Source organism: Ursus maritimus, unplaced genomic scaffold (assembly GCF_017311325.1).
Source record: "Ursus maritimus isolate PB19 unplaced genomic scaffold, ASM1731132v1 scaffold_9, whole genome shotgun sequence".
In the NCBI taxonomy this organism is placed as follows: domain Eukaryota; kingdom Metazoa; phylum Chordata; class Mammalia; order Carnivora; family Ursidae; genus Ursus; species Ursus maritimus.
Window position 1 is genome coordinate 71,618,246 of NW_024427107.1, and position 20,185 is coordinate 71,638,430.

General features: G+C 39.4%; 1 protein-coding gene across 3 annotated transcripts in view; it reads left to right on the forward strand.

Annotated features, from left to right (window-relative positions):
- PHF20L1 (PHD finger protein 20 like 1) overlaps positions 1 to 20,185 on the forward strand; it is a 79,323-nt gene that overhangs the window by 46,232 nt on the left and 12,906 nt on the right. For all 3 annotated transcript variants that reach the window (XM_040625549.1, XM_040625551.1, XM_040625550.1), the window contains 3 exons: positions 1,579 to 1,635; positions 2,815 to 2,922; positions 18,315 to 18,479. In XM_040625549.1, coding sequence (XP_040481483.1) covers positions 1,579 to 1,635; positions 2,815 to 2,922; positions 18,315 to 18,479 — 330 coding nt within the window. The remainder of the gene's footprint in view (positions 1 to 1,578; positions 1,636 to 2,814; positions 2,923 to 18,314; positions 18,480 to 20,185) is intronic.

Below are 20,185 nucleotides of genomic sequence, written 5' to 3' on the forward strand. Positions count from 1 at the left end.
TAGGTTAAGTGTCTGTCTTTGGCTCAGGTCATGATCCCAGGGTTCTGGGATCAAGCCCCATGTCAGACTCCCTGCTCAGCAGGAAGTCTGTTTCTCCCTCTCTCCGCCTGCTGCTTCTGTGCTCGCGCGCTCTCTCTCTTTCTCTCAAATAAATAAATAAAATCTTTTAAAAAAATAGAAATAAAAAAATAAAGGAAGTGTTGCATTTGTTTAATATTAGTCTTGATAATATGGAAATTTAATTGTATTTCTCTTTGTGCTGATGTTCCTTCCATTTTTTTATTGTGAGAGATTTTTTTGTCAAGGAGACTATCCGTATTCTTAAATTTGAAACTTGTTAGAGCTTTATTAACATATAATTCAAGTTGAGTTGTATTTTTGTATTTTTATTAAGCTTAAATTATATAAACTATTTGAAGTAAGGTAAATAAAATGCTAGCTTTTTGATTCTGTATTGGAGTGACTTAAAAATCAACAAACCTTGCAAATGGTGATATTAAAGCATAATAGACTGAAATTGTATTTTAAATGCACTGTAATACTTTTCTTAGATTAACCTTAGATACACGTAAGATATTAATATTGAAAACGGTTGAATAAGAGTTGAGAAGCTTGGTTAAATGTGTGTTTGTCAGCTACACCGTTACTGAGGTGTACTGGTTTAAAAATATATTTTGGACTATTAATAATACCCAAATGTCATGAAGGTTGAATATTTTTAATGTGTAAATAAGTTTTTGTATTAGATACAATTAGATAAAGACCCAAATGATTTGTAAAATAATTATATTTTGGTTTTTATCATTACCTAACAACACATTCATGATGGAGTTCAAAGGTACAAGCCTATTTTAGGCAACAGAAATTAAAAATTAGTTTAAAAATTGTATGCACATTGTTGAAAACCAGTATACTTTAATATGAAATTTAATGTTTCATATGGATGACCTGAATAGCATTCATGTTGTCACAGAAGTGGACACATTACATTGGACCTACATTAGGGTGCATTTCAGCATCTGGATTGCCAAGAGCTATGACGTCAGAATAGATCTTTACGGATTGCCCAGTGCATTTATCTAACTTTTTAAATGTTTGGACCTGTATTTATGCTATTTCTAGAAATGGTGTAGTCTCCAATTATTACCACACCACAGAGGAGAAAGTGAAAAAAACAAAACAAAACAAGACAACACTCCGACACTGGTCTAAACATTTTATGTATTTTGACTCACATAATACTAATAACGTGAGGTAGAGAGTCATTCCTATTAGGAGGATAAAGAAACTGAAACATAGAGAGATTAAATGATTTGCTCAAGGCCAAATAGCTAATAAACAGTGGAACCAGGATTTTAGTGGGGGTAGTCTGGAAGAACAAATATCATCCTTAATTTATCAGTCTTTTGAAGTAAGAAATCCCACTTTTTTGGCACTAGTTCAGAAAATAAAATAATGTAGACCTTTAGGAGAAAAGAGTCTTAAGTAGGGTTTTGTGAGGACTTATAATGTAAAACATTGTCCCATATTTTAAACCTTTTCTGACTAAACTTACCTATTTTCCCCCTAAACCTGCAGGAATATCGAAAACAGAAAAAAAAGTGAAATTGGAAGAAAAAAGCTCAACAGCATTTGGTATGAACAGAAAGTAATCTTTAAGCAAAAGACTATTGGCTTGGCAGTGGGAGGACATAGTCTGTCCCTTACTTTTTACCTGTTAGTGCTCGTTTAGGTGTAAGTGATCATCTGGCTTAGTATTTACTAGTGTTATTCAGCTCCAGATACATGATTTCTTAAACACATGTCTTATGTGTATTTTTTTGTCAAGGGAGTCTAAGGCTTTCTCTGAGAATTTTGTGGTTTTGAACATCTTTACAGTTGTGGCTGTTTAAAAATAAGCCACCATTTAATATTGTTGAGACTTAGGGAATGGATGATGAATTAAAATAGTCCTTTTTTTTTTTTTTTCAGACTTTCTTCTTTAACCAACTTTATAAAAAAGTTACTAAGTTTTATGCTTTTTTTTTTCTGTCTTCTGTTCTATAAGGATGAAGAGTTTTGTAATAATTGAAAGCTCAATATTCTGTACATTAGCTCACTGGAGCTTGTCTAAATATGTTCGATAAAGTGTAGGTTACATAATTCTGAATTGGAGCAGTAGCTGAGTGTATGTGATGAACCAGTTTGAAATAAAGTACCCTGGGACACGACACTGCTTTAACATCCCTTCATTTCCTTAAAGTACATATGATTGGGAGAAAAAAGGGTATTTTAAAATTTGGGGGAAAAAATCAGTTTAATGAAATGAGTTTTTTGCTTTGTGTTCTTAGCCTTCATTGTTGTACACACTGGGAAGTATTGGAAGACCGAAGGAATTATTTATGGATTGATTCTATTTTTCCTAAGGAAAAAATTTCATTGCATTCTTTTTTTAAATCTTATATATTTTCTCATTAAATTCTATATGGAAATACTGAGTCTTCTCAGTCAGGTCTTTCTTAAATTATGGAGTGTATTTCTTGCCACATCAGGGAACTGAGTATATTACTCATTTAAGATTTTAACTACTGTCTGTGTTAACTTCAAGGTGTCAGGAGTTGGGATTTCTCAACACTGCTAATGAAGACCCCCTCTTAGAGCCCAATAAGCTAATCAGGAGTTCCAGACTCATGACAGGAACAGTTTAATTGAATCCATCCACTGGGCAGGTGACTGGAATAGCTGATTAAAACATAAATGCTGCTTTTAGGTTAACCACAGAACAACAACTCAGGATCAGTCGTGATTGCTAACTTTGTCACTTGTGTCATTTAGGTAAGAGAAAAGAGAAGGATAAGGAAAGAAAAGAGAAGAAAGACAAAGATCACTACAAACCAAAACAGAAGAAAAAAAAGAAAAAGAAAAAGAAATCCAAGCAGCATGGTAAGTATGCTAAAGTGGTGATTCCTGTTTTTTAAAATTCTCAGATTCTTTCAATTTTTCTGTGTCCTTCTACCAAAGTGAAGATGGGGCAAGATCCCCATGTTGTTGAGAGCTTGAGAAGTCCTTGTAGCTTTTCCTTATCTTGCTGATTTAGAAAATATGCAACTTTCTTTACTATAGTCTGTAAATTAATCCATCTGTACACTAATTGTTGCAGCCGATTAGAGACTTTCATTTCCAGCATTGTGGTGGATTGGATACCCCTTGTCAGGTGTGCTTCAGCTACTGAAGGAATTCTTTTCAGTCTAGAATTACAGTCCCTTGAAGTAGCTTTCAAAAATGAGGATGAAATAGGGGCACCTGAGTAGCGCAGTCGTTAAAGCGTCTGCCTTCGGCTCAGGGCGTGATCCCGGCGTACCGGGATCGAGTCCCACATCGGGCTCCTCTACTATGAGCCTGCTTCTTCCTCTCCCACTCCCCCTGCTGTGTTCCCTCTCTCGCTGGCTGTCTCTCTGTCACTCTGTCACATAAATAAATAAAATCTTTAAAAAAAAAAAAAAAAAATGAGGATGAAATAAAGATATTTTTAGAAGAACTTGGAAAAAAAAAAGATTTTTCCATCAATACCCTATCTAAAGGATATCCTAATCCTGTACTTGAAGGCTGAAGGAGAATGATGACAAAGGAAGGTTTGAGATGCCAGAAGAAAGGATGAGCAAAGAAAATGTAAATATGTGGATAAGTCTGAACACTGATTATATAAATCATTTTGATTTGTGGGGAAAAACAAAATGGCGGAGAATAAAAATATTTGACAGTAATAATAGCTTGTAAATTGGGAGAGGCATGCTTGTATTTCAGTGTTTTTCAGATCTTGTTGTTTAAGAGCAAAAGAAATGCATTGCTTTTAGGCTCTAACAAGCTAAATCTGCATTGTAGAATTTCTAACATGAATACTAAAAGAATGGAAGCTTGGGGTATAACTTCCAAAGTAGACAGTAAGAAAATGTAATGAAAAAGCATCCAAAAGAAGGCGATACAAAGAGAAAAACATAGAAAAGTAGAAAAATACAAATTAAAAAATTAGATGGTAGAAATAAATCCAAATATATCTGTAATTATAGTAAGAGATTATCATAATTGATTTTAAAAATCCAGTTATAGGTTATTTTCAAGAGATAAATCTAAATATAAGGATGGAGAGGACAGAGCAATGTTGAAAAGAAAAGCATGGGAAAAAATTTGAGCAAATACAAACCAAAAGGAAAGTTGGAGTAGATACATTTATATCAAATAAAATAGTCATTAGGGGAATAATCATTCAGAGATAGGCTACTATATAATGATAAAGGGTCAATTCACTTTATAAGTTCCTAGATACAAAATTTAAAAAAAAATTTTTTTTGAGAGAATGTGTATGAGCGGGGGAGGGAAGAGATGGAGAGAAAGAATCCTAAGCAGGCTCCCTGTGGAGCTCCATGTCATGACCCTGAGATCATGACCTGAGCTGAAATCAAGAGTTGTATGCTTAACTGACTGAGCCAGGGCACCCCTTAAATGTTATAACTGAATAAATTCACTGTATCTTTCTTAGTTATTAGTAAATTAACAAAACTCAAAAATATTCTGTAAGGATAAGAAAGGTGGCAGCAGCACAGGTGATCTCACAGACCTCTCAAGGACACTGAACCCAGCAGCTGCAGAGCAGACTGTTTTCTCAGATGCAAATGTGTTAAAATTGCACAATGCAGCCCTAAGCAAATCTCAACACATTGTAAAGATTGGGATAATGCAGATTATAGTTTCTAACTACAGTATAGTTAAATCAGTATTAAAATGACAAATAGAAAAACCCCTATGTTTGGAAATCAGGCCACACATTTTTAAGTAATTCATAGATCAAAGAACAGTACCAAAGGGAAGGTAAAGATTGATTGATTTGAGAGAGAGAGAAAGAGAGTGTGCACACGTGAGCCAGGAGGAAGGGGCAGAGGGAGAGGGGGAGAGAATCTCAAACAGACTCCACACCCAGTGCAGAGCTCAATGGCTGGGCTCGATCTCGTAACCCTGAGATCATGACCTGAGCCGACACCAAGAGTCGGATGCTTAACCAATTGAACCAGTACCAGAGGGAAGGTAAATAAGATGTTAAGAACATATGAGATGATGAAAATGCATATCAAAACTTGAGAATGTAGTTAAAATACCACTTTTATGAGAAGAATATGTATTGCCATACATATTTATATTAGAAAAGAAGGCTGAAAACCAGCTAAGCCTCAGCTTAAGAAGTTAGAAATGAGGAAGCTCAGGGGCGCCTGGGTGGCTCAGTCATTAAGCGTCTGCCTTCGGCTCAGGGTGTGATCCTGGAGTTCTGGGATCGAGCCCCACATCGGGCTCCTCTGCTGTGAGCCTGCTTTTTCCTCTCCCACTCCCCCTGCTTGTGTTCCTTCTCTCACTGTCTGTCTCTCTCTCTGTCAAGTAAATAAATAAAATCTTAAAAAAAAAAAATGAGGAAGCTCAAAAAAAGTAGAAGTAAATAATAAACATATGAGTAGAAACTACTGAGCTAAAAAAATACTGGGAAGAAATAAAAAATGCCAAAATTATTTCTTTAGAAAACTAATAAATCAGCAAACGTCTGGAACACTGGTTAAGGAAAAAAGAAAATGCACAAATAAACAGTATTAGGAACTGAAGAGAATATAACTACAGATGTTCCAGATATAAGAAGAAGAAAAATACAGACAACTTTATGCCAATGAACTTGAGAGGTTAGATGGACATATGGACAATTGCTAGACACCAGACTTATTCAGGAAGAAGGTACAAACCTGAATAGTCTTCAAACCTGAAAGGAAATTTAATTAGTATTTTAAAATCTTGCCACAAAGAAAAAGGCCTGCCCCAAAAAGTTTTTGCTGCCAAATTTTACCAAACACTTGAAAGGAGTAGATTATGCCAAACTTACATAAAGTATTTCAGAATTTAGAAAAAGAGAGAACACTCCTGAGTGGGAAGAATGGTGTCCCTCAAAAATATATGTCCAATTTGCAACCCTTGTACTTGTAAATGTGACTATATAGAAGTGGGATCGTTGCCGATGTGATTAAAAATGAGATCATCTGGGATTTAGAGTGGACCCTAAGGCCGACGGCTGGTAGCTTGGAAGGGAGAGGGTGATTTGGAACCCACAGGGGAGAACGCCGTGTGGGGGGCCCTGGCAGTGATTGGAGTGCTGCATTCCAAGCCAAGGCACTCATGCCACCAGACACTGCAGAAGGCAAGGAAGGATTTGCCTCTTGAGACTTGCCCTGTTGACACCTAACTTTGTACTTGTGGCCTTCAGAACTATGAGGGAGTAAACTCCTGTCGTTCTCATCCACCAGCTGTGTGTGATTTGTTGGGGCAGCCCTAAGAAGCGAGTGCAACTCGAGTCCTTTCAGATTATTTAAATAACTTTGCTCAAAATCAGAAGAGAACAGTATGGGAAAGGACAGTCATAGGCTTTTCTCATTTATGGGTATCGATATAGAACCCATAAATAAGTGTTACAGAATTAAATCCAGCAGGGTTGGAATGCAAACTTGGTTTGACATCAGAAAATCAGGGGTCCCTGGCTGGCTCAGTCAGGAGAGCAGGCAACTCTTGATCTTGAGTTTGAGCCCCACGTTGAGGGTAGAGTTTTCTTTTTCTTTTTCTTTTTTTTTGAAGATTTTATTTATTTATTCAACAGTGTTAGAGACAGCCAGCGAGAGAGGGAACACAAGCAGGGGGAGTGGGAGAGGAAGAAGCAGGCTCATAGCGGAGGAGCCTGATGCGGGGCTCGATCCCATAACGCCGGGATCACGCCCTGAGCCGAAGGTAGACGCTTAACCGCTGTGCCACCCAGGCGCCCCAAGGGTAGAGTTTTCTTAATTAAAAAAATGTTTTTTAAAATTTTGAAAATTCAGTGAAACTCACCACAGTAACAGATGAAGGACAGTAAACATTACTATCTTTATATATGTACAAAAACCATTTGATACATCCATATTTCCTTACGTTTAGAAAAAAAAACATTATGACTAGCTGATTGTAAAACCTTATTTAGAAACATTAAAGAAGGATTAAAGCATGGGAGATAATTCATGTTCACTGGTTAGTAGAGTCAGTATTAAAAAGATGCCACTTCATGCTAAGTAAATGTGTAGATTCAATGCTGATTCTACAACTTACAGTGGAAGAGAAGAAGCCAAAAATAATGCAAACTTAAAGAATAAAGAGAATTACTATTCAGCTATAAGGCAGTGAGACATTTGGAGAATAGACGTATTGGTGGAGGACAGGATAGTCCAAAGCATATACATATATCAGAACTTGGTTTATACACAGCTGGCATTCTTTGATTAGCAGATAAAGGATAAACCTTTTAGTAATTAGTATAAGAAATTTATAATCCATGTGGTGAAGAAAAAAAATGAAATTGGATTCCTACTTTACACCATATGCCATCATCAATTCCAGGTTGATTAATGATGAAATGTGTGAAAGACAAAAACTGTGAAACTTTGAAAGACAATATAGGAAAACATCTTTATGATCTTGGGTGAGGGAAAGATTTCTTTTTTTTTTTTTTTTAAGATTTTATTTATTCATTTGACAGAGAGACAGCCAGCGAGAGAGGGAACACAAGCAGGGGGAGTGGGAGAGGAAGAAGCAGGCTCACAGCGAGGAGCCTGATGCGGGACTCGATCCCAGAACGCCGGGATCACACCCTGAGCCGAAGGCAGATGCTTAACGACTGAGCCACCCAGGCGCCCTTGGAGTAGCTATATTTCTATCACAAAATAGACTTTAAAACAGACAGTAATAAGAAGCAAAGTTAGGTGCCACATAGTGATAAAGGGGTCATTCCAACAAAAGGATATAACATTCATAAATATCTGTGCACCATATATATATATATATGCACCTAAATATAAAAAGCATATATATATGTATATCTATATATACATATACATATATATTTATATATATAAATATGTGCCAAATATAAAAAGCAAATGTTGCCTGATCTAAAGGGAGATGTACCCATCAATACAATAATAGTAGGGGATTTTAACATCCCACTTACATCAATGAGTAGACCATCCAGCCAGAAAATCAACAAGGAAACCAACTTAACATGTTAGACCAGATGGGCTTAACAGATATATTAGAACATTCCATCCTAAAGGAGAAGAATATCCATTCTTGTCAAGTGTACATAGAACATTTTCCATGTTAGATCATGTTAGGCCACAAAACAAATCTTAATAAATTTAAGGGGATTGAAATCCTCTTGAATCTCTTTTATGACCACAATAAATAATATGAAACCAGAAATTACGTGGCAAAAACTGGGAACTTTATGAGTATGTGGAGATTAAACCGCATGCTACTGAATAATCAGTGGGTCAAAGAAGAAGTCAAGAGAAACAAAATGCCTTGAGACAAACAAAAATGGAAATATGCCAGAATTTGTGGGATGCAGCAAAAGCAGTTGTAAGAGAGGAGTTCCTAGGTATAAATGCCTACCTCAAGAAACAAGAAAAGTCTCAACTGTTCATCTCAAGGAAATAGAAATAGGAGAACAAACAAAGCCCAAAGTTAGTAGAAGGAAGGAAATAATAAAGATTAGAGCAGAAATAAATGAAATAGAGCTTAAAAAGACAGTAGAGAAGAGCAATGAAACTAAGAACTGATTCTTTGAAAAAGTGAACAAAATTTATAAGCCTTGTAAAAGTGGATTGGATAAATAGAAAAGTCATTACATGTGTTTCTATTTTATGTTAGGGAAGTTAGTATATGTTCAGCTAAAATATTGTTTTTTTGTGGGGGGTATCTTTTTAGGGATTTTGGAATTACTTAATAAAAGAAAGATGATAACAAAAAAAAATTGATAAGCCTTTAGCTAGACTTACCAAGAAAACAAAATAAATAGAATGAGACAGGAGATGTTACAACTGATATCACAGAAATGCAAAGAATCCAAAGGCACTACTATGAGCAGTTATATGCCAACAAATTGGACAATCTAGAAGGAATGGATGAATTTCTAGAAACATACAAACTACCAAAGCTAAATCATGAAAATAGAGTTAAATAAGTAGAAAATCTAAACTTACTAATTGCTAGTAAGGAGATTGAATCAGTAATCAGAAATCTCCCAACAAAGAAAATTCCAGGACCAGACAGCCTCACTGGTGAATTCTGTGAGATATTCAAAGAAGAATTAATACCACACACTTCTCTCAAACTCTTGCAAACTCTTATACTCTTCCAAAAAACAGAAGAGGAAGAAACTCTTCCAAATTCATTTTATGAGGCCAGCATTACCCTGATAATACCAAACTGGACGAGGGCACTGTAAGAAAAGAAAATTATAGGCTGCTATCCCTGATGAACATTGATGGCAAAAATCCTCAACTAGGGGTGCCTGGGTGGCTCAGTCGTTAAGCGTCTGCCTTCGGCTCAGGGCGTGATCCCGGCGTTCTGGGATCGAGCCCCACGTCAGGCTCCTCCGCTATGAGCCTGCTTCTTCCTCTCCCACTCCCCCTGCTTGTGTTCCCTCTCTCGCTGGCTGTCTGTCTCTCTCTTTGTTGAATGAATGAATAAAATCTTTAAAAAAAAAAAAATCCTCAACTAAATATTAGCAAACCAAACTCAGTAATATACTGAAAGGATCATATACCATGATGAAGTGGGATTTATTCCTGGGGATACAAAGATGGTTCAACATCTGCAAGTAAGTCAGTGTGTTATACTACGATTAACAAAATAAAGGATAAAAATCATATCATCTCAATAGATGCAGAAAAAGCATTTGACAGAATTTAACATTTATTTATGATAAAAACTCTGAGCAAAGCAGGTAAGAGAGAATGTGAGTCAACATAATAAAGGTCCGTATAAGACAAACGCGCAGCTTACATTATATTCAGTGGTGGGAAGATGAAAGCCTCTGCTCTAACATCAGGCACAAGAAAAAGATGCCCACTCTTGCCACTTTTATTCAACATAGTTTTGGAAGTCCTAACCAGAGCAATTAGGCAAGGGAGAAAAAAAAAAGGTCTCCAAATTGGAAAGGAAGAAATAAAACTGTCACTATTTGCAGATAACATGATATTATGTACAGAAAACTCTAAGGACTCTATCAAAAAACTATTAGAACTTGTAAATAAATTCAGTGAAGTTGCAGGATACAAAATCAATACAGAAAAATCTTGCATTTCTATACACTAAATAAAAAACTACCGGAAAGAGAAGTCAAAAAAACAATCCCATGTACGATTGTATCAAAAAGAATAAAATACCTAGGAATAAACTTAACCAAGGAAGTGAAAGACCTTTATTTTAAAAAACTATGAGATGTTAAAGAAATTGAAGAAGATGCAAATAAATGAAAAGATATTCTATGCTCATGGCCTGGGAGAATCAGTATTGTTAAAATGCCCTTACTACCCCAAACAATCTACAGATTCATTGCGATTCCAATCAAAATTCCAAGACATTTTTCAAAGAAATGGAATAAATATTCCTAAAATTTGTATGGAATCACAAAAAACCCCAAGTAGCCAAAACAACCTTGGGAGGAACAAAACTGGAGGCATTGCACTTTCTGGTTTCAATACTATACTATAAACCTACAATAATTAAGCATATTATGGTATTAGCATAAAAACAGATACATAGATCAAAGGAAGATAATAGCCCAGAAATAAACTCTCATATATATGGTGAATTAATTTATGACAGTGGAGCCAAGAGTATACAATGGGGAAAGGGGAGTCTCTTCAGTAAGTAGTGCTGCAGACTAGATAGCCATATGTAGGAGCTGAAACTTGAACACTGTCTTATACCAAACAAAAATTAAAGTACATTAAAGACTTGAACAGAAGACCCCAAACCATACAACTCCTAGAAGAAAACATAGTTGATAATCTCCTTGCCATGTCTTGGTGATGATTTTTAAAATCTGATACCAAAAACAACAAAACAAAAATAAATAAGCAGAAATACATCATATTGAAAAGTTTCTGCACTGCACCATCAAAAAAATGAAAAGGTAGCCTACTGAATGGGAGAAAATGTTTGTAAATCATTTGATAAGGAGCTAATATCCAAAATATATATAAAACTCCTACAACTCAATAGCAAAAACACAACTTGATTAAGAAACAGGCAGAAGATCAAAATAGACATTTCTCTGGAAAAGACATATAGATGGCCAAAAGGTACATAAAAAGATGCTTGACATCATCATCAGAAAGATGCAGATCAAGACCCCAATAAGAGATCAGCTCATACCCGTTAGAATGGCTGTTGTCAAAAGACAGCCAGTGCTGGTGAGGATGTGGAGAAAACGGAACCATTCTGCACTTGGTGGAAATGCAGGTTGGTGCAGCCACTGTGGAAAATGATATGGAGGTTCCTCAAAACATTAAAAATGGAAATACCATATCCAGCAATTCTACCATGTGATATTTGTCCAAAGAAAACAAAAACACTAATTTGAAGAGATAATTCACCCCCATATTCATTGTAGTGTTATTCACAATAACCAAGATAGGGAAATAACTTAAGTGGCCACTGATGGATGAATGGATAAAGGGATTGTGTGTACACAGACACGCACACACACACAGTGGAGTGTTCGTCACAATAAAGAATGAAATCTTGCCATTTGTGACAACGGGGATGGACCTGGAGGGCATCATGCTATGTGAAATAAGTCAGAGAAAGACAAATACCATATCATCTCAGTTATATGTGGAAAATTAAGGAAAAAAAGAAGCAGCTCATAGATAAAGAGAACAGAATATTGGTTGCCAAAAGCAGGGGGTTGGGGTAGGAGAAGTGGGTGAAGAGGAGCAAAAGACAAAAAGAAAAAAAATTTAAAAAAAAAGAAATTCCCTTACAAGGAAAAAAAAAAAGAAAACGTTATAAAGAGGGTGAAAAGACAGCACAAACCATCAGAAAATACTGCAACACTTGTTCCTGACAAAGGATTAGTATTCAGAATCTGTTTGAACTTACAAGTCAAAAATTGAAAGAAAAATATCCTAATATGAAAATGGGCAAAATATTTTAACAGGTATTTCACAGCATTGGAAATCTTAAAGTGATAGGATGAATTGGACATGATGTCCATTCTTATGAGAAGCAGCATTAATGTAATTTTTAAGACCTAAGGGGATCTATTTCCTAGCTGCGGTCTGCTCAAAAGTTATAAGGTGGATGGCATCAGATGTTGCTGAGGCGGTGGAGACACGGTATCGACTGCTGTGGAAAACAGCCACTGGCAAGTTGTGCCCACCATGTGACTTAAAATTCCTAACTAAGCTTTCATGACCTATCAGGAGCCATTTACGTGAATGCCCATGGCAGCACTGGCAGCAGCCCGGATGTCCATCAGAAGTCACACATCCATTCCATGGAATCCGTATCACTATGTAAATAAATGAACTATAGCCACAGGAATCTCAGGAACAAAATGACAAGCTAAAAATCACTGAAGAAAACATGTAATATGATTTTATATATGTAAAGATCAAAAAGTTGTAATATGAAACTATGGGAACACAGCGACAGCATAAAGTAGCAAAAAGTAGCAAAAGCATAAAGAACAGCAAGAGGATGGTGAGCAGAAATTCAGGACAGTGGTAACTTCTGAGGTGGGGAATTTATCATTTCAAATTGGAAAATGGTACAATGGGACCTTCGAAAGTGATGACAGTGTTCTCTTAAACTACGTGACAGGCACCTAAGTATTTTGTGGTATCGATTGATATGCTTTATGGCATACCTGGGTTTTTTTCATATTCATTACATGCTTTTAAAAAACAGTTTTATTATTTTTTTTTATTTTAAAAAGATTTTATTTGTTAGAGCGCACAAGCAAGGGAAGAGGCAGGCAGAGGGAGAAGCAGACTCCCTGCTGATCTGGGAGCTTGGTGCGAGACTTGATCCCAGGACCCTGATGCAGGGCTCCATCCCAGCACCCTGGGATCATGACCTGAGCCGAAGGCAGACGCTTAACCGACTGAGCCACCCAAGCATCCCTAAAAATCAGTTTTAAAAACTATAAAGCCAACTGGGAAATTTCAGAGTCAGTAATTGATGGTAAATTCTTCAGATTTTTAACTCTCTAGCTCGGCCCCAAATCATATCTGATTGTTTCTCCATTCTCTCTCTCTAAAGCTGCCAGAGTACATTTGAAGATGTGGGGTCAGACGGGATTGAAAAGCTTAAAACTACTTTCCAGAGAGTGTCTTGAACATATCTGTGCACTCCTGTGCCTGCACTGCCCCTCTTCCGTTCTCCCCTCACCCCTTCCCTTCACATACAGCCCCGTGGGACCCAGACTCCAAAGAACCTAAAGTCAGGAAATTCTGGAACGTCGTAAACAAAAAACCATTAATCACAAATGCATTTGATTTGTGAACACCCTCCTGTGAGGGTGTATCGTAATGCAGACTTGAGAAGCTTCTAACAGCTGGTAAAACTGCCAGGTGAACTCCCAAGTGACCAGAGGCCGAGGGGATTCAGTGGACTTTGTACTGCAGCGGGGATAGCTAGGACTGGGGGCAGGAAGGGCGGGCTGTTCAAGGCCCCATCAGCAAGTAGGTCTATTCCGGGACTCACCAGTAGACACAGAATCGAAGCGTGCTAAGATCCGTTGAAAGCAGTGGGGGGGGGGGGGGGGGGGGTATAACAGGGAGGGGCTGCCCAAGAACAAATGAGGAGCAGGCCACACTTGGTGGCACGGTGAGAGAGCCTTGAGGAGAATGCAGGAGCTGGTGGTGACTTGGAAGAAAGAGGGTGATCTGCATTAGCAAGACTGAGAAAAAAAGTTGCAAAGAAAACTGGCGCCTCAGAGTTGTGTTCCGCAGTTACGGAGTTACGCTAACCCTACTTGTAAAGAGCCGTTGATCCTTTAAAACATGTCAATATATTTTTATTTTTTAATTGAAAAGAACTTTATATGTTGTTTACATTTTAAAATCAGACCTATAAATGAAAATCTTAACTTTGTAAATAGAATCCTAGCAAATACTTAAAGATGCACAGAAGCATTGCTTTTTATACACAGCAGGTGTGGAGCTGGGTAATCACAGACATCTTTGCAATTAATTATTACATTTGAGAATTTATTCTGGGTTATTTACATTCATTTTGGAAGTGACACTCTTCTCCAGGTTAAATTAGAAGAGGGGTCTTTAAGCTGGAAATAGGGGGTTTTAAATAACTTTAAAATTTTAAAGACATTTTAATTTTAAAACATTCACATTATTCCTACTTGAGGTTCCTAATATAATATGCATTTTATTCTACAGTTACTACCACCAGAGAGTTTTAAAAATTCATTCTTAACACTGAATGTTATTTTGCATATCCTGCTGGTGCTTATTATGTACCAGACATGCTGTAGGCATTTTATATACAGTGGTTTATTTCATCCTCACATTAACTAATGCTTTACAGTAGAGCCTCTTATACCCATTTTAGAAACCATGAACTGAAATAGAGTTGTCCAAGCTTGTGTGGCTATTGAGTGGTGAAAAGCAGATTCAAACCCAGGCAGTTTGGCTTCAGTCTTAATTTTAACTTTAACCATCATGCTATGTTGTTTGTTACTTCCTGGGCCTTAGAGAGTGTTTGCTAGACTGTGCATTCTTCCCTCTAGCAGGTTTTACTTGTCTTTGCTGGCGTAGTAAGTTCTTAGGGTTGTTGATACGAGAAATCGCCATGTTGGGATTTAAGAGTGACATCTTGCCAGTTTTTACCTTTGTCACTTTGAGCCAGTCGCTTCATCTCTTTGTCTTTCCTGTATCTGTAAATATGAAAAAACCGAAGTCATGCAGAGATTTAAAAGAACTAGAGTGAGAAATGCAAGGAGAATCTAGAACATTGTGCTGTGAAAACAGAGACTCCCTTCCGGGAGCTTGTAGGCAAGCCTTATCAGCATATTGTAAGAGCGATAAGAAGCATGCGCAGATACCTACTGGTAAGATACTGGTGATAGAAAATAAGTTCTGTCTATAGTCTAGAGAAGCTGGAGTGATCAAGGACAGGGGCTTTATATGGAAGATTACAGCTGATCTAACCCTGAAGCCAGCAGTGGACCTTTATTCACAGTAGCCAGAGGGGGCTGGCATGGGGAATGCAGGTGTGGTGTAGAGTGCTAAGAAGTTCTGTTTAGTCACTAATACCACGTAGAGAGATTATGTATCAGCCTGTTTAATTTGTAACACCAAACTGAGATTTCTGCCATTATTCTTACACTCAGGCTGTACTTCTGCATTTACTTTGCTGAGAGGGCAATATAACATGTCATCGATAAAAGGGCAGCTTTCAAAGCTGAGCGTTGGGTTCAAATCTTCACTGCAGGGGCGCCTGGGCGTGATCCTGGCGTTCTGGGGTCGAGCCCCGCATCAGGCTCCTCGCTGAGAGCCTGCTTCTTCCTCTCCCACTCCCCCTGCTTGTGTTCCCTCTCTCGCTGGCTCTCTCTCTCTCTCTGTCAAATAAATAACATCTTAAAAAAAAAAAAATCTTCACTGCAAAGCTTATAGCTTGGGTGTCCTTCGGTGAGTTATTTAAATTATATAAATATCAGTTTCCTCGCGTCTGAAATGGTAATAATAGTTTCTGCTATGTAGCTTTATTTTTGGGATTTAGTCAGGTAATTGTTGTAAAGTACTTAGCACAGTGCCAGCTAGCATTCAGCAAATGCCCTTTCCTCTCCTATGCCCAAGTAACAGGGCCTGGGCAAGCTGTGTAGAGACTGTGGGGCCAGGAGAGGCACAGTGGCCCCATGCTCCTCCAGGATCGCTCTGCAGTGTCACAGCATCTGCAGCATCTGGGAGGGTCCCTGCTCCTGACCTGCTGGTGCCGAGGCCCAGGAATCTGCTTTAACAAGCGTTCCCATTTGCGTATACATTAAACATTGAAATCTGCTGGTAACACTTTTTGGTTAAGAGTAAGGCTCTGTAGTCAGGCTCTTCTGGGTTTGAAGGCTGGCTTTGCAAAGATAGCTATGTCTTCTTGGGCAATGTAACCTTTTCTGTCTGTTCTTCCTTGTAAAAGGGCACAGCAGTTGTAGCTTCCTGATTGTATTAACTGTGAGGATTGAGAGTTAGTACACATAAAGCACTTAGAATCGTGTTTGGCACACAGGGGGTACCCAATAAATGTGGCTGTGCTTATGTACGGTGAGTGCTACGTTAGCGTCCAGCTGCTGCTGTCACAGAATACTACATATCAGTGACTATTTTTACTATCTTGAGGTTCTGAAAGTCACAAGTCAAAAATGGGTCTCGGTGGGCTGAAACGAAGGTGTCAGCAGGACTGCGTTCCTTTTGGGAGGCTCTAGGGGAGAATCCATTTTCTTGCCTTTCCCAGCTTCTAGAGGCTTTTGCGAGTCTAGGCTCTTGTCCTCCTAACCGTCTTCAAAGCCAGCAATGGCCACTCAAGTCTTTCTCACTTCACATTGCTCCAATACTGACTCTTCTGCTTTTCTTTTGCCCCTTTAGGGACTCTTGTGAGTACATCAGGCCCACCCAGATAATCCAGGATAATATTGAGGTCAACTGATTAGCAATCTTAATTCCCCTTTGCTACAGAACCTAACGCGTTCACAGGTTCTGAGGATTAGGATGTGGACACCTTTGGGGACCATTGTTTTGTCCACCGCAACTACTGACTTTAGATGGATACTCAGTGCATACCAGCATTGGTACTGCTCTTCTCCTGGAAACTTGCTTTCGTACTCTTTTCCTCACCTCTTCCAGTCTGTTCCACCTCTTTCTGTTCCCTAACCTGCCTCAGGCATCCTTTGTCTCATACTCAGTTGAGGAAATAGAAGCCACCAGATGAGAACTTGCTCATCTGTCCACAGCTGTGTGCTTAGCTATGTAGATCCATCTTCTGCTGCTTTGCCTCTGTAATAATGGAGGCAGTTGTCTGTCTTTCTGTTCTTAAAATCCTGGCACTTGTCACCCCACCTCCCCTCATCTTTAGATTTTTGTAGACGATGCGTAGGATCTCCCATCTTTAAAAAGCCTTTGTCTGGGGGCGCCTATGTGGCTCAGTCCGTTAAGTGTCCTGCTGTTGGTTTCAGATCAGGTCATGATCTCAGGGTCCTGGGATTGAGCCCCGAGTGGGGCCCCGCACTCAGTGGGGACTCTGCCTCTTCCTTTCCCAACTCCTGTGCGCCTCCCCTCACTGTGCTCTCTCTCTCTCTCTTTCTCTCTCTCTAAAATAAAATCTTTAAAATAATAAATAAGTAAACATCCTCCTCCGGACTCACATTCCTTCTCTGGTTTCTCCTCCTCCCTCTTACTCTTTAGCTCCCTCTCAGAGCCCCTCTTTCTGCCTCTCGGTAGGTCAAGCAGAAGCCTGGAAACCGCCCTTCTGACGCCAGGCCAGCCCCGCACCCGCAGTCTACAGATCTGCAGGTCCCTGCATCTGCCTGTCAGTCTTCATGCCAGCTGCCCTCCGCCCAGGCCAGGCCATGGCTCCTCCTGCCTGCGCCTCCCTGCACCCTTCCTCATTCCATAGCTCCAATGTGCTTTGAAAACCAGAATCAGGCTTGGGTCACGCATTTTTTTTGCTGCATTTAGGATAAAACTCAAAAATAAGAACGTCTTAAACTGGACCTGCTGCTGCCACCCTAGGCTCGTTTCTTCTGTCTCTCCCTCACTGTGCTGTAGCCACAGTCTCAGATTGTCAGATGCGCCAGGCTCTCTTCTGCTCCAGAGCCTTCCCAGGGCCCTGAATCCTGCCCTCTCCTGTCTGTCCCTCTCATCACACCCTACTCTCCTGGAGGCTGCAGCAGGCTGCTCCCTGTCCTCTGTCTGCATGACTCATGCTGAGCTGAGGAAGACAGGGCTTGAATCAATAGTTTCTTTCAGGACCACTCAATTTCATTCAGACATTTTTTGCTAAAAAATGTATCAAATGAATTGTCGGTGTAATAGTTGACATGCTACACATTATGAGCACCTTTTTACAAATTGCAAAAACAAAAAATTAATTTCCATCTTGCACATCTTACTGTAAACATAGCTGTGATTATAATGGAGAAAAACTGTAAAAATAATCCTTTTTCACTTCTCGACTGGCTAACACGAGTTTTTGGTACCAGCTAGAACATTGGTGTGTGTGTACTGCCTGGGGTACAGTTCCCAGGTGCTCTTGCCCAGCCCACTTTATCAGATAAACCATGACCTAGCTGTTTGTGGATAAGGAAAGAGGTGGCATGGTTATTTTATATCTTGTAAAACATTACTTTCTTGTTAATTTTTATAGTGACTCTTCCTGATGACCTGACACTTTATTAATATTTCTTTATGTATCTTATGTTACAGACTATTCAGACTATGAAGACAGTTCTCTAGAATTTCTGGAAAGGTGCTCTTCTCCACTAACTCGATCTTCTGGGAGTTCTCTGGCTCTGCGAAGCATGTTTACGGAGAAAAATACAACATATCAGTACCCAAGGGCAATTTTGTCAGTTGATCTTAGTGGTGAAAGTATGTGTAATCATGTAATGCTTAAATAAGTCTTAAGATTCTTAAATGGGGAACTGATGGAAACATACTTCATTGAGGGCTTATCTGAGCAGGGCACACCATTTAAGAAGTTATCCCAGAAACTAATATGAAAATCTCAACATGAGAAAGTTGAGCTACTTTTTTTTTAACTTCTATAAAGTAAAATTGGCTTTTATCATTAATTGTAGGACAGATGGTGAGGGAGCTCCTAGTGTCTGCTACGTACTGGTTATGGGTATTTTACATGCAGATTTGGAATCTGTCGGGTTGCTCTGCAAGCTGTCCTGGCGGCTGGGGGGGTTGAACATGCTCGCCTTCAGGGGCTCTGAGCAGTAGGAGGGAGACTCTCCCACGTAGACCCTGATGGCATTGGCTGGAGACTAGAATAAGGGATGGGGTCTTCATCTTATGTAAAACCCCAGGGATACTGACGTCTGAGCTCACTTCCGGCCTTCTTTCTTCTGAGGGCCCGATATGGTAGGTCCTAGGTCATGTGTTTTCGTTTGCATGGTTACCACTTCCTTTCTTCTAGGCCTAACTCCTGTCTAGCCTACTGTGGAAAAAAGCGTCATCTTTCCTTTCTCCTAAAATAAGCACACGGCTTTTGAGATTTATCATTTTCGAACATTGAAGGGAGGGAGAAAAAAGTCCCTCTTCCTTTTCTAACAAGCACAATTCCCCTGTTCCCTTCTGGGCCAGTGGCTCTTCACCCCAGATGTCCGTGACAGCTGTCGCTGTGATGCTTTGAAACGACCAATCCAGAGACGCACTGCAGGGCACGAAGGAGATTTCCGGGAGGGTAGATGGAGTTTCTGAGTGATTCTTTGGGTTGACAATCACATAAGGACACTCGTGTTGGAGCCATCAAGGTTGGAAAGTAATCGCTTTACACAGAGTGCTGGAGAACGGAGGGAATATCTGGCTGGCAGTGCTGCTGGAGCTAGATGTGTGAGAGGGGGTGGCAGGAGTGTCACAGGTGTGCCCCCCCCCCCCATCCTGCCCATGTGTGACCAAGCACTGAGCTGGGAGAAAGGACGGGTGTTGATACAGGGCGCAGGTCTTTGGCCAGAAGTTTTCAAGTGTTAGCATGCGTCAGAACCACCTGGAAAGCTTGGTAAAACACCTTTTTGGGCCTCCTCCTCAGAATGTCTGATGCCTAATGAGTTCCCAGGTGATGCTGATCTGGAATCCACACTTAGTGAATGTGTCTGAGAAAATAGCCATGATAGTTAAAGGAGTAGCAGTTGGAAGAGAATGGTGTTCCTGTGGCCGCTTGGAGCTGTTGTCCACATGGTATTTCAGTGGGAGAGGGAACTTTTATTTGGTTTTCTTTTTTTTTTTTTTAAAGATTTTATTTATTTATTCGACAGAGATAGAGCCAGCCAGCGAGAGAGGGAACACAAGCAGGGGGAGTGGGAGAGGAAGAAGCAGGCTCATAGCAGAGGAGGCTGATGTGGGGCTTGATCCCATAACGCCGGGATCACGCCCTGAGCTGAAGGCAGACGCTTAACCGCTGTGCCACCCAGGCGCCCCTATTTGGTTTTCTTTTTAACTTTGAACCCCTGGACGCATTTACTCAGCCCCTAGAATTCAGCCAAGCATTTGCTTGATGCTTGGGAATTAGTTATTCAAACTAGGTTTTCTGGCCAGTATGTTAAATTTGCATTCTAACACCAGAAAACCTG